The sequence below is a fragment of the Rattus norvegicus genome, chromosome 6 (genome assembly GCF_036323735.1).
Source record: "Rattus norvegicus strain BN/NHsdMcwi chromosome 6, GRCr8, whole genome shotgun sequence".
NCBI lineage: Eukaryota > Metazoa > Chordata > Mammalia > Rodentia > Muridae > Rattus > Rattus norvegicus.
The window spans coordinates 145,135,808-145,150,972 of record NC_086024.1 but is presented as its reverse complement, the minus strand read 5'-3'; the positions used below and the strand labels follow the sequence as shown (position 1 = coordinate 145,150,972).

The window sequence follows — 15,165 nt, the reverse complement described above, 5'->3', positions numbered from 1 at the left end:
GAGCCATCTGCTTGATGGAAGAAAAGGAGCAGAGGTGAAGGGGGGGGGACTTGGACAAAAGCTGCAGTGAGAGGCTATAGAAAGACTCTGGAAAATGGCCAAAGGAAGTCAGACATGCACCCGGCAGATAAGATCTATAAACTTATTTTGCTTCCAGAATTAATTGTTGTAAATCTTTAGGAAGAAAAAAAGATGTGTCTATCTGAACTCTTTTGGTTTCCAGCTTTTACTTCTGGAAGGAAGATCTCATTCCATTTCTGAGGAAGACGTGCCTGTGCTTTTATTTTTAGGATCATTATGACTGGGGACTTCGTGCCATCAAGTCTGTCTTGGTTGTAGCCGGCTCCCTGAAACGAGGAGATAAAAATAGACCCGAAGACCAGGTACTGCAGTGCTAAAATGATGTTGCAGAGTGAGTGAATGGCTTCAGACCGACAGAGTATGTACCTGGCTGGGAAGGCACACGTAACCCCATCTATTAAAACATCTGTTCTTAATGCAGGCTATTTTAAGGTTGGTGTTTCTTTAAATGGTCACAGGTATTCCCGACCTCAGAGACGGGGATCTGGGAAGGAAAACATGATTTTATAAGTGCTTTTGAGATATCAACCACAAAAAAGTATTTTGACAGCTCTAATAGAATATTTTAGTCATCACTGTTTGATCTCCTTCGAGGGATGTGTAAGAGCCCTGATTAATAAAGTTGGGATATTCATCCTGAAAAAGGCAGTGAGCTCAAGTCAACCCAGTGGGGCACAGAACATCCACTGCTCGGGGAAGGCTTTGAGAGGAGAGACTGGCTCCGTGAGAGGCACAGCGGTTGTGAGGCCACTGGGAAGAGTTCTGCTCTCCTCCAGAGACTGCAGTGCGGACAGCACAGCGGACATCCTCTCTGCTGTGAGAGGGCAGCAGAACTCTACAAGTACGCATGGCCGCGTATCCTGAAACATCGGGTAAAATTAGATCTATCTAGAATGTTCTTTTTTTATGGTAAGGAACACTGTTCATCTTCTAAAAGAAGACAGTATTTCTCTTCTTGGTCTCTGCTCAGGGTTAGCCAACATTTTCTTCACCCCTTTATTCTGCCCGGTGGTGAGTGAAGATAGAGCATGTAGCTCTCTCTATAACTCACTCTGATGTTTGAGTTACTGCTTTTAAAGCCTAAAATCCAGTTTGGTTTCTAGCCAATGTAAAACCAAAGCCCAAATCGAAAGTATTTGTATTTATGATCCTGCAATTGCAGAGAGCTTTAAGCAATGTGATCTGATTGGCCAGTTCAATCTAGAATCTGAGTTTGGTGAAGGCAAGAGATTGGTGCAGAGGTATTCTGAAGACCAGAACAGCCTCCCAGGGAAGAAGCAGGTCTCCTTGCTTATCTTATTCTGAGGCCCATGTGTGGTCACCTTGCTTGTTCCACTAACCTGAAAGTGTTTGCCTCCCTGTGGACAGAGAACAGTGTTCTCATATTAGATTTAGATGTGAAGGTTGAGAATGTGTTGTTGTGGGCCTGGAGAGATGTTGTAGCAGTTAGGTGCAACAGTTAAGAGCATGCTCTGCTCTTCTAGAAGACCTGAGATTGAATTCTGTTACCCAGGGTGGGCAGCTCACATTTATCTGTAACTCTAGCTCCAGGGTCTTCTGCCTTCTGTGGGGACACACACACACACACACACACACACACACACACACACACACACACACTAAATAAAAGCAAATCCTTTTTAAATGTGTTAGCTCAGCGGGTATTTACTAAATGTTGAAAAGTTACACTTAATTTTGGATGGTATACAACATAAAAATTGCACATATACACATCATATTAACACACGATGCTTCAACATAGCATGTATCGTGTAGTGCTTACATCCGGTTAAGCATCTATCTCTCAAACATCAGTTGTTTATTTGTGGTTATAGTGTTTGAAATACACTGTGTCGCCTTCGGATTCAGTGTCTTCTGTCTGCTTTCCTAGGTGCTCATGAGAGCATTGCGAGACTTCAATATGCCTAAAATTGTAACTGATGATGTCCCAGTGTTCCTGGGCCTGGTTAGCGACCTATTTCCAGCCTTGGATGTGCCTCGGCAGAGGAAACCACACTTTGAACAGATGGTCAAGCAGTCTACCCTGGAACTCCGCTTGCAGCCTGAGGAGAGCTTCATCCTCAAAGTAAAAGATATGTTACTCTTGATGGCAGGTGGTGGGGTTGGTAGTCCAAGTAACTTCCTGAGTGTTATTTATCCAAAACATTAACTACATTGCATGGCTTTAATATGATCTTATTAAATACTTTCAAGCATTTGATACAATAGTCAGCTAAGAAACACCTAAGTAAATGCTTTGATAACTAGTCTCTATCACCGAGGGCTTAAAAACATAGACATGACTGTCATGACTCTAAATGTAACAATACTTTTAGCTAATTATAAAACTTCTGGGTAACACGCACCAAAACTGTATTGTGTTCTCTCTTCTCCAATCCATGTATAATGAAATTAAAATCATTGGTTATCTTGTTGGGGAGTCATGTCAGCTCTGAGGAAGGGACTGTCTGACTTGTACAAAGCTGTGCCCAGGCAAGGCTGCATTGGGGTCAGTGAACACATGGCCAACAATGCGTGAAAAGTCTGCGTTTCAGATACTTTGTGTGATGTGAGCCATCACTCCCCTGTAGCCAATGATTGCTATTCCTCATTTCTGCTCAAAACTCTGTGAAGAGTCATTGATTTTGTAAGTAACTCCCCCTGCCATGTACCAAGTATCATATAGAGTTATGAAATAGGGGCTAGGGAGATGGCTCAGTGATCGAGCATGAGCACAGGAGAACAAGCATGAGGACAGGAGAACCTGGACTTGAATTCCCCAATCCATATGAAGCCATGTGCAGCTGTATGTGTTTCTCACCTCAGTGTAGAGACAGATAGATTCAGGCACCTCATTGTTCTCTAGACAACAAGGTAAAGAACGAGAGAGCAGGGAATTCAGCATTAATCTCGGACCTTCACACATACATGCACATGTGTGCTGCATAAGTGGTGCTGATGATGCTGAAGATGACAATGACAATGACAGTGGTGATGACAATGACAGTGATAATGATGGTGACAGTGACAGTGATGATGATGACAGTGATGATGGTGATTATGATGACAATGATGGTGACTATGATAATGACAGAGATGATGACAGTGGTGGTGGTGATGGTGACAATGACAGTGCTGATGACAATGACAATGATGACAGTGATGATGACAACGATAGTGACAATGACAGTGGTAATGATGACAATGACAATGGAGATGGTAATGATGACAATGGCAGTGGTGATGATGGTGACAATGACAGTGATGATGATGCTGACAATGATGGTGGTGATGATATGACAATGATAGTGCTGATGACAATGAAAATGATGACAGTGATGATGATGACAGCAACAATGGAGATGATAATGATAATGATGACAGTGATGGTGACACTGGCAGTGGTGATGATGATGGTGACAGTGATGATGATGATGACAATAATAATGGTAATGACAATGACAGTGATGATAATGATGATGACAGAGATGATGACAATGCCAGTGGTAATGATGATGGTGACAGTGATGATGATGATGACAATAATAATGGTAATGACAATGACAGTGATGATAATGATGATGACAGAGATGATGACAATGCCAATGGTAATGATGACAATGATGAGGACGGCAGTGGTGATGATGATGATGACAACAATGACTTCCTATTACTCTTATGTCTGCTTTTTATGTGGGAAATCTCTAAGAAGCTGTGCTATGGACTTAGTCTGTTCTCCCACATGTCAGTGGGACCTAAGTAGTGGGAGCTAAAGTGAATGAGACGTCTTTCGGCCACTCGGTCATGAAAGGCCTAAGTGACAACTGTCTGTGTGCAGGTTGTCCAGCTTGAGGAGCTGCTGGCCGTGCGGCACTCCATCTTTGTGGTTGGAAATGCAGGCACAGGAAAGAGTAAGGTAGGAGAACTCATGCTGTGCCTTTCAGCTTCGGAGGACTCTTCTCCGGAGGGCACGATTTTCAGTGTGGCTTAGTGGGGTCCCTTAGGGTGAAGCTGCAATAATGTTGAGCTTGAGTCTGAAATCTATGGCTGCCATTTGATCATGTAACACTGTTCCTTTTATATCTAGTGAAGGTAAAACAGAACATTGTTTGCATGTTCCATTACGCACACACACACGCGCGCGCGCACACACACACACACACACACACACCACACAAAGAATATACATCCCACATCATGCACACACCATATACACCCCACTCCACACACACTAAACCACATATTATACCACACCACATACACACACACACACATACACACACACACACACACACTACATCACACCACACATACAAAAACACATACCATACACAGAGAGAGACAGAGACAGAGTGACAGACAAACAGAGACAGACAGAGACAGAGACAGAGACAGACAGAGACAGAAAGACATAGATAGAGAGACAGAGAGACAGACATAGAGACAGAGATAGAGACAGAGAGAATGAGAGAATGTGTGTGTGTGTGTGTGTGTGTGAGAGAGAGAGAGAGAGAGAGAGAGAGAGAGAGCAAGAGAGAGAGAGAGAGAGAGAGAGAGAGAGAGAGAGCGCAATAATAGGCTTATCCAGAAACTAGGATTTCCACACAAAACCAGGAGAATTCTGCCAGCATATTCAGGCTGGCACCTGCACGCTCACACCTGGCCTCTTCACCAAGGGTGAGACGGTTGTTCAGAGCGAGTGAGCTACCTGGCTTGCAGGATGTGATGAGCACTGCCCACCTTGATCAAAACTACCTTCTCACCTCTTTTGGGCCATCATAAATTCTCCTTCCATATCATTAAGGAAACAAGTGCAAATATTTCCCCTCATTATTCCTTCAGAGGTTGAGCCTTCCTTGGCCTCAAAACAAAGCCTGGAAAGAAAAGAGATGGCAACACCCACATTTCTGAGGTCCCTATTGTGTGCTGGGCTGGTGCATTGTATGGCTTTCTCTGCTGTGATGGGAAGCTCTAGGTATTGTTAAGCCCCATTTTTAGTTCACTGCTTGCTTCTGTTTGGCCTTCCTGACTGTCCTGACAGCACTCTTATTTTCTTGGTTGGCAGACGGTATTTGCAGAGCTGTGTGCCTTCCCATTCAGGATGCTTGGGTATAAACACACTTGGTGGCCAACAACTAAAAATAATCGCAGTGGCATACGAGTTCTGGAGCGTGGCTGCACACAGCACTTGCCAGTCCTCAGAGCTGAACCCAAAGGGAAACAGTCGTCCAGGGAGGCTCTGTGTGGAGATTCTTTTTCCCTTGTGAAAAATGTTATCATCGTAATATTAAAGTAGACTACGGATAGACCTATAATTACTTTGTTAGTATAACTTTCAGATGTAGGCCATGGTTCGTGGAAGGATAGAATTAAATTCTGAAATTTCTGGGAGATTAATGGTTTCCAAAAATATAAGCTGCATGTTCCTGAGGTACTTCATTTCTTTCCCTTACTCTTCACCTAGTCAACACATGCTTAGGCTGATAAGAGCAGGACTGTGTTCTTTACCCACTCACCACCCTGAAGTAGTTGGCATTTTTTAAAATCAGCCCTTCACAACACCTAGCATTGGTGAGGATGATACACATTGGAAACAACATCCTTGCTTTCAAGGGACAGTGAAGGTCAGCCAGGGCAGACATTTGGGTCAGTTAAATAGATACATACCTAGTGAGTTGCAATTCTAAGGTCATCTTCCTCCAGCTTCTTTTGTTGATAAGCTAGCCTCCAAGCACCAGTGACACTATAGAGTGAGTATCTGCCTAGATACACACCATCCAGGGTACTGACATATGTTGAGCAGTACCCTTAGCCTCTGCCTGCTAGATGCCCAGCAGTACTACAGCTCTAGTTTCCACATCTCAAAACCATGTTTTACAAAGGTTCACTCACTGCTGTGTCAGTGGGTCTTGAAGACTGTCTAGGCCAGCATTGTCATCTTCAAGTCTTTTTTAGTAATGCACACTACACTATGGGTCCTCCTCCTGCCTACTAAGTGAGAAGCTCTGGGAGGGCGTCAGCAATCATGCTGACAGACTCCAGACAATTCTGAGTTAGGCTAAGAAATGCTAGCGCTGTGACCTCATAAGCAGGAATTCTTACACATGTGTATGCATAGTTAAAGATCTTGAACTCACTTTGTATATACAGAGCTCAAACTCATTCTGTGTGCATACAGAATTCAACTCAAGCTCACACTATGCACACATAGATCTCAAACTCAAACTCATTCTGTGTACATAGCTAAAAATTTAACTGAAAAAGCAGTTTCCTCTAGTCTGAATGCCTCTGGGAATCAGGTGAGCTAATTCTGTCATCCTGAGCATCTGTGGGACTAAGTTTTACAAGATAAGGAAATGGCCAAGTTTCCCAGTTTCTGCATCGCTCTAGACAACGGATATTGAGAAGTGTGTGGTGAATTAGGAGAATTCTTTATTTTCCACTGTCCACAGGCCAACTTTACATAGTTTTTTTTTTTTGGTTCACTTTTCTCAGATTTTGAGAACACTGAACAGAACATATGTTAACATGAAACAGAAGCCTGTTTGGAATGACTTAAACCCCAAGGCTGTGACAACGGATGAACTCTTTGGTTTCATTCATCATGCTACCCGAGAATGGAAAGATGGCAAGTGTTCTCCCTCTTTTGAAGTGCTGAAGATTCTATTCTCTCTCTCTCTCTCTCTCTCTCTCTCTCTCTCTCTCTCTCTCCCCCCCTCTCTCTCATAGTCACAAATTGACAGTGCGTTATCATGATCAAAGTTGGGGCTGACAACAATGATCTGCTGAAAGCAAGGTTTAAGGAGCACTTGATTACATGTGACAGATTCTTGCTCAGTGCTGTGCATTTTACCCACACCAGTGATGGCAGGGGTCCTTAGAAACCAGGGAGAAATCAACACAAATGCTCCATTTCTAAAGTTCCTGATATGAGGCACTGGCTGAATTTAAGTGAGCATTACAGTATGGGGGACACTGATTGTATTCAGGCCTGCATCACAGTTGTTGGGCACAGAAGGCAGTGAGTCATGCTTCCTGCCTGGAGACTCTGGAATTGAAAACATTTTAGGCATAAATTTAGGGGTTTAGAATATTTGAGATACTTGATTTTGGGGTTAGGAATGTCCAGCCAGTGAACCCAATAAGAGTGGTAATATGCTTTGAAGTATGACTTGTCTGGTATTCTCCTCCTGCTTACCTTGGGGCCACTGCTGAGCTGACGGGTATGTTTTGCCACCGAGAGTCTGATTTTCTTGAAGGATCATGGCAGGGACAAAGTCATCAGCATTATATGGGAAACGTGTGAAGACGGCTTAGATTGAGAACCCTTAGAAAAGCTGGTGGCTTTCATGGTGTCTGATTTTACTAACCGCTGTTCCTTTGTTTTGGGTTTTGGGTTTTGTTTTTTATTGTTTTTTTTTTTTTGTTTCTTTGTTTGTTTGTTTGAGGCACAGTTTCTCTGTGTAACATCCCTGACTGCCCTGGAAATCCCTTTTTAGACCAGGTTGGCCTCAAACTCACAGAGATCTACCTGCCTCTGTCTCCCGAGCCCCGCCGTGGGTCTCTGTGAGTTCATAGAGGAATTCTCCATGTGTCCACTGACACATGTTTGCTCAGTGTGTTTTGCTAGAGTTGAAAAAGTCAGCCCCTATGGAATGCCCCCAGAATGCACAGCATTCAGATATGGGAAAACTGCAAACAAGACTGTAGAATGAGACACTTCTCCGCACCTCATGTCATGGCAGTCTGGCGTCACTCTCATGACTGCAAAGAAAATGGACAGCACTTTGTAGCATGGGCTTTCAAAATTTAAACTTTGAATAATGTAATAGGAAAAATAGAGGTGAAATATGGTAGGCAGTCTAAGATAGATACTGCACATATGTATGTGGAAGAGGATAATGTCTTACTGTACCTTTCTAGTCTGTGTTCATTACCATCTATAAACCTCAGAATGGGTCTTCAAGAAAGGCATTTTCCTCTCCTGGGAGGTGGAGCTTGCCTGTTAGTAAGTTGTAGAGCTAACAGGATCTGGAGCCCATCTAAGAGAGGTCAGAAAGGGGGCATCGTGTGCCACTTGTGAGAAAGAGGTAACAACTTCCTTTTTTTTTCTTTTTTAATTTACATTTCAAATGTTATCCCCTTTCCCAGTTTCCCAGTCCATAAGCCCCTTATCCCATCCCCCTACCCCTTTCTTCTATGAGGGTGTTCCCCCTCCCATCCACTCTGCCTCCCTGTCCTGACATTCCCCTATACTGGAAGGTCCAGCATTGTCAGGAGCAAGGGTTTCTCCTCCCATTAGTGCCCAACTAGGCCATCCTCCGCTACATATGCAGCAGACCCATGGCTTCAGCTGCATATGTAGCGGAGGATGGCCTAGTTGGTCTGTCCCATGGTGGTTTCGTTCCTGGGAGCTCTGGTTGGTTGGCATTGTTCTTATGGGATTGCAAACCCCTTCAGCTCCTTCAATCCTTTCTCTAATTCCTCCAACGGGGGTCCTGTTCTCAGTTCAATGGTTGGCTGTGAGCATCCGCCTCTTTATTTGTCATGCTCTAAGGGACTTCGAAGGAAAACATGTTTTAGAAACAAACAACCCTCGAATGCATTTGCATTGTCTGCTCCCACTTTGCAGGTCTCCTCTCGTCCATTCTGAGAGAGCAGGCAAATCTCACACATGATGGGCCAACCTGGATAGTCCTGGATGGTGATATTGACCCACTGTGGATCGAGTCCTTGAACACGGTCATGGATGATAACAAGGTGAATGATACTCCGGGGTTGAGAGCGCTGTTCACCTGCTGATGTCTATAATCTCCCATGATCCTCAATGCACTATTTCTTATGTAGTCATTCTTTTTGATGAATGATATTTCCCTCAGAGTTCATAGCTTAAAATTTGGGGGGAATATGTTTACCTCGCCTCTAAATTGAATTACCATTCATAAAAGTTAGGTACATAGATAAGAATTTGGTTTATCTGTTTTATTGTTTTCTAAGAGGCAGGCATTAAATTCGTATATCTTTCATGGTCAGATTAAATATTGGTACTGAGAAAACAAAAGAATTAGTTTGTGCCGTATGATCACTAATGAAACCAGGCAATGCAAATTAAGTTGTCTCATGGCTACAGATTGTGTTTAAATGTTTTCCCAAACATGTTCTGTGGTTGTCCTGGGAACAGCAAAGACAAAAGGCCCTATGTGATACCAAAAAGGGAATCCGAGGCCTGTAGTTGGGGCAGAGAGAGAGATCAGGAACCAACACTACTCCCAGGTAGCATCAGTGGCCACTGATTTCTGAATGAAGACATTGTTTATCAGAAAACAGAGGTTGAAGCCTATGTACCTGTAGGGAGCGGCTAAAGATGGCTCCGACATCCGGTGGTCGTTAGTGATAAACACCTGCAATGTGCATGTGTTGGCATTTCTCCGGCAGTTATCAGACTGGAGTGATATTCATGCTAATAAGGTATTTCATACTCCACCAATCCCCAGAGGACAAGTTTACAGCCACAGCCTGTCTTGTATTTAAGGCGAGTGCCTTTGTTCCCCGGGGTCCCCTGTATCAAGAATGAGGTGTTCCTACAATAAAGGCTGTTGAGAAGAATCCAACGGTGTTGCGTCTTCCTTGCTGGATGAGATGGGCGCATCATGTACCTATATGAGAGACAACAGGACACTTGGGAACTACAGTGTTGCACATTCTCAGTTGTGGAATTCAGCTTTTACAAGAGTCCACTTACATTTGGGTTAGTAACAGTTCCTATGGCTACTGGAGGCTGGGCCATCATGAGCCTGTAAGGCAATTTTATTCCTTAAGGATTCGGCCAGAGTGCCTCCACGTGGGCTCAGATGTGAATTCAGGTGAGTCCACCTGTGGCTGTCCTATTAGGGGTGTCACTAGCTGTGATGGTCTGTTGGCTGCTGTTCCAGCTCCTGGTGGTAGTTCTCCTTTGGTAACCACCAACCACATGCCGCTCATTGTAGGTGCTGACCCTCGCCAGCAATGAACGAGTGGCCCTCACACCCTCCATGAGGCTTCTGTTTGAGACCCACCACCTACAGACAGCCACACCAGCCACGGTCTCCAGAGCTGGCATTTTGTATGTGAACCCGCAGGACCTGGGCTGGAACCCGTAAGCATTTCTTCTCTTCTTATGTGTTTTTGTTATGAAGATGTGTGTGGCATAAACGCTGCTGTACCGCCGTCGGTGAGGGCAAAGCTGGGTGGCAGAGTGTGTGTTGACTCTACTGCTCCACCCGCACCATCCACCTGCAGCGCTTGACGAAAGCTCTGTGCAGGAGCAGAAATAATCCCCATTCTGCCCTCACTTAAGTTCTTGGCTGCCTTCTTCCTGATTCTGGCCCATGAGCTTGAGCACTTTAGGTAGCTTATAGAAATAAAGGGTGTATTTACTCTTCCCCACTGTCTGACTTCCCTTAGTGTCTTCAAGGTCAGTTTACGCACGTGGTTGGGCTTATCCATTTGTCTCTTGATGGACATGTAGGCTGCCCCCGCCTTTCAGCTGTTATGAAATGATGCTCTGAATAAGGCATACAGACACAAATTACTCTTCTGGGACCAGCCTCAGCCCCTTGGAGATAGCCCCAAGATTTCTGGATCAGATGCTAATGCAGCTTTTGATCCTTAAGGACTGGATACCATGTTTAACTAGAGTGGCTGTGCCACATTACCTTCCTCCCAGTACCACACAAGAGGATGCTGGGATCCTCTAGGGTATTCTGTACCCTTAGTTTTCCTCACTGCCTGTTTTTCTAGGATCCTCACTGAGAGGTATGCGGTGGTATCTCTCTGAGGCAGTGTTTCTCTGGTGTCTGTACCATAGTGTGAATCTTCATGTGCGTGCTGTTTGTAGGCCTGTGGGGAAAGGTCTATACAACTCCAGTGTTCATTCCTTTAATCAGCTGTTCTTACATTTTATTTATTTATTTTAATCTCAGTTAAAAGGATTTGAAGAAGGTGTTACCAATGTAATACTCCTTACATTAACTCAGAGATAATTAAATTAGAACCCAGGTATCTAAGTAATTTTTACTTACGTATGACCTTGATCAAATGCTTTGAAAATAATTGACACTCGGTAGGTATGTGTTGAATCAGTGGACAGATAATGCCTTATTTGAAGCTCTTAGACAAATCATGAGCACTTGCACGTCTGTGTATGAAATATGTACATGTATTTGGACGACAGAGATGCCTCATTCAGAGCACGGGTTTCATATCTCAGTTGCTGAGTAGTTCCATGCCCCACAGTGTTCTCACTCTGCACAGTACGAACGTCCGAGCTGAGCAGGTAACCACCTGCTCCTGCCCTCCATTGACACGTCTACCCAGCTTCTTCATATGGTGTCTCTGCCCCAGATGCTGTCCCATGTGACCACATAGCTGGGCTCCCTGCCCTCTGGCTTCTGGTTCCTTTGGCTCATGAAGAACCTTGTCAGGAAGTGAGAGGGAGAGATGAGAGCAAACGCAGGCTACTTCTTTCCTGATCCTTCCCTGACTCAGTCATGTCATGATGGCTGTGGACCTCAACTCGGGCAGTAGGTCTTCTGTGATTCTCCCGGACCTGCCTTTCTCTAGGTCCTGCTAGCCATCCATCTCCCAGCATCCCTTGCTTTTACCCTGTGCTAGGAAGTGTCCCCGACTGTAGCAAATCCCTAAGACTTTCTGTGTTTATAAAGAGAGAAAGCTGACGTGGTCTCCAGCAGCAGAGATCGAGTCTCTCATCATCCGAGCCCTTTATTTAGGGACCTGTGATGAAGCAATGCATTATGGTAGAAGAGAGCTGTTCTCTTGTGAAACAAAATTATCAGAGAAAGAACAGAAAAGACAAGGGCGGCCTCCACAGTCATTTTTAAAGGCACACCCATAGTCACTTCACATTTCTGCACCTCGTACTTGACAGATGCCACCACCTGAAATTAGTCTTTAACAACAGAGCCTTTGGTATTTCTCTAAACCTATGCCTCGTCGCTTTGGAATTTCTTTCTGCCATGTTGTGGCTTTCGTGGGAGGTCCTTCCAATCATCTTCCCCATATCCCTGACTGTACTTTGAGAATGACCTCTGCCCCCTCCCAGATGCTGCCTGTTGCTCTTCCCTTGTCTGATGCTCACATGAGAGAACCCCGGGCAGGTCTGTGTGTTTTAATAAAGTTTCACTGCATTTGTCTGAGGGAGAGTTTTCAGCCTCTACAGAGCAAAGCTGCCCTTGGGCTAGCATCTTTCTCTACACAGGATTCTGTCCCTGGGGCATTTCTGTTGGTTAGGACTGGCCATCAACTCCCTCACGCCCAGAGCAGGGTCTCCACTGTGCAACAGGCAACAGTCCCTGAGAGACTCGATCTCTGCTGCTGGAGACCACGCCAGTGTGCAAGTTTGTGTCAGAAATAAATCTATCACTTATAATTTTCATGTGAATGACCAAGGCCTCAGCCGAGACATTGCCAGAATAAGGGGGTCTTCTCTATGGGGATTTTAATTTTTTGCTTGCTGCTGCCAGAGTCTTTCAGCTATGTCAGGATTCAGGTATTCCCTTGCACTTTGTAATCATTAGATAGCTTTCTGCCTATTTTAATACCATGATATGATAGGTTTATATGCATCATTTATTCAATACTCACTTACATTTTGAGATCAATATGTTTAGAAACCTCATTTTCTGAAGCAGTATTTCTTTCAAAGGTGTCAGTTTTCTGCAGCTGTTTGTTTCCAAGTGTTCAAAACTACAGAATTGGACTACATTCACAAAACCCTGTTCTTAAAGATTTAGCCTACCATGTTTCTACCTTGCCTCAGTCTCTAGCTGATGTGCACACACATGCACACATACACAGAGGCCTGTTTTCTTCTGTCAGGTTTTGCAGAAATCCTTGAATGTAAGTTGAAGACATTAAAACATTTCATCTGTAAGTTCTTAAGCATTTGTGCTCTAAGAACTAGAGAGTACTCTCCTCTATAAATTCTCTCTTCTATGTAACAATAAGAACTAGAGTACTCTCTTCTATATAATTTGTATACCTACAAAATCTCTCTTGAAATTGCAAGCATTTTTTTAAAAATCATGCTAGTTACAAATTTCACTTGCACCTTTAAAAGAAACTGACCATCAGAACACAATTGTATTTATTTAGCTCTGTAGCCCCCCCATTAGTCTAGACATTCAGCCAACTTGTTCATTCATGACATCTAAAATTTTGGTGAGAAAAATCTCAAACTCTTCAGAGGTGTTGGTGGTTTGTGAGTGATTTCCTCATCCGGTCATTCTTTCTACATAGTTTTCTGTCGAGAACTTTTTTCTTGCATCTACTTTCCTTCCTAACTCCCTCTGCTTACTCTTCCCTACGTTCCTTTTCATTTTCAGTCCTTCGAGTCATGGCTTCCTGTAGTTCAGTGAGTTTATCAAGATTTACTTGTTTTCTCAGATTGTCATGGATGTTGCTAGGAGGAACCCCTTCCTTTAGTTCACATCTTCTGTGTTTTTACTTACCTTTCTGAGTATTTGGGCACTTGGAGGTCTAGTTTGTTTCGGAGTTTTCTTTATTTGAAATATAAATCAGCCAAGGATCAGTATAAGCAGTTGTGTTTAGAATCTGGGCTTGGTTCCCTGTGTTTGTTGCCTCTGAGAGATCATTGTTTACAATTATATGTCCCATGGTAATGGTCCTCTCTTGATATCCATCTTAAAGTCTTTTGTAAGATGGGAAGACTTGCAAACCGATACACACATTTCTTATGGTTTTTCCACATCCACACATAATGGTCAGGATCTCTAAATTTTCTGTTAATGTCAATTTTTTTGCAAACTATAAAGATTTAACAATAATTTCTACATGAAAATTTCAGCTGTCCATATTTGTCGATAGAAACTTTTAGTCCCGTTGCTGTGTGATGACACTGAGATAAAAGGCTATCTTTCTGGCAGATACCCCATTGACTACTTGGCCTGTTTTGGTCAAGCTTGCTTCTCTCTTCAGTAGCTGCTGTTCATGGAGACAATGGGGCCACAACCTTACTTGCCAGTGGGCCTTGTCAGCTTCCAAAGGAAATTCTAGCTGCTACTAGTGCAATCCAACAAACTTTGGATTTCACCTGCACCCTAAATGCAAAGCCCACTTTGGAGTTCTTTCAGGACCTGCTGCTTCTAGTGATCTTTGCAGGGGCTTCCTGTTTCCCAAGTCATGTAAAAAAACACTGTGTAGGAAAGTCGTGTGTGGGCTGCTCAGTAGAACCCTACATGACAATTCTTGTACCAACTGAAGAAATTGAGGAAATGCACAGAGAAACAGAGGCAGGATCTGAACCCAGGATTCTAATGCCACCAACTCTGTGATGGGTAGCAAGTTATTAAATGCTGACCTCAGTTCTTCATGCACACACATTTGTTTAATGCCCACAAGCACAATAACTCCATTTAAATGCCCACAGGCAACCATCCCCATTTAAAGCTAGAAAACCAATGCAGAGTTAAGTCACCTACCCAAAGTGACCTGGTTAAAAAAGTAAGGGAACTGAGATGCAGATCCAGGGTAGTCCAGGCTAAGACTTCTGTCTCCCTGAGCACAACTCCTCCTACCACAAGTTCTGAATACAGCGGTTCCCTCCTGGGCCTGGCAAGATGGTTCTCAGGTAAATGGTGCTTGCTGCCAAGTCTCACAACCTGAGTTTGATCCCTGGGTCCCTCATGAGAGTAGGAAAGATCCAATGTGTGCAAATTGTGTTTTGACTGATACATTTGAACCATGGTATATAGGTATCTCCCAGCCCTTAAATACCTAAATAAAAATAGCAGAAATTCCACTGTGCCTCTGCTGCCACAGAATCAGTCGCTGGATTCAGATGTGGCCTTAGTGCCTTTGTTTGCAGCCACCACTGCCATCACCTCCCAGTAGTACTCTGCCACACAGCTCTCACACGAGGAGGCTCCTACTGAAAATCTGGTAGTTGTCATCCCCTAAACCAAACCACAGTATAATGATGGTGGCTCTTCCATGAAGTCCATGGGAAGGCTTTGAGAAAGCATGCGTCTCACCTTTATGTATATCATATTCAAAACGCAGAATCTG

General features: G+C 43.9%; 1 protein-coding gene across 12 annotated transcripts in view; it reads left to right on the top strand.

Moving 5' to 3' along the window:
• Window positions 1-15,165, top strand: part of Dnah11 (dynein, axonemal, heavy chain 11) — a 316,394-nt gene that overhangs the window by 147,551 nt on the left and 153,678 nt on the right. For 11 of the 12 annotated variants that reach the window (XM_039078094.2, XM_063262810.1, XM_039078092.2 and 8 more), the window contains 6 exons: window positions 291-383; window positions 1,973-2,167; window positions 3,920-3,997; window positions 6,577-6,709; window positions 8,714-8,841; window positions 10,068-10,216. In XM_039078094.2, coding sequence (XP_038934022.1) covers window positions 291-383; window positions 1,973-2,167; window positions 3,920-3,997; window positions 6,577-6,709; window positions 8,714-8,841; window positions 10,068-10,216 — 776 coding nt within the window. The remainder of the gene's footprint in view (window positions 1-290; window positions 384-1,972; window positions 2,168-3,919; window positions 3,998-6,576; window positions 6,710-8,713; window positions 8,842-10,067; window positions 10,217-15,165) is intronic. The other variant, XM_039078093.2, reaches the window with a different exon arrangement.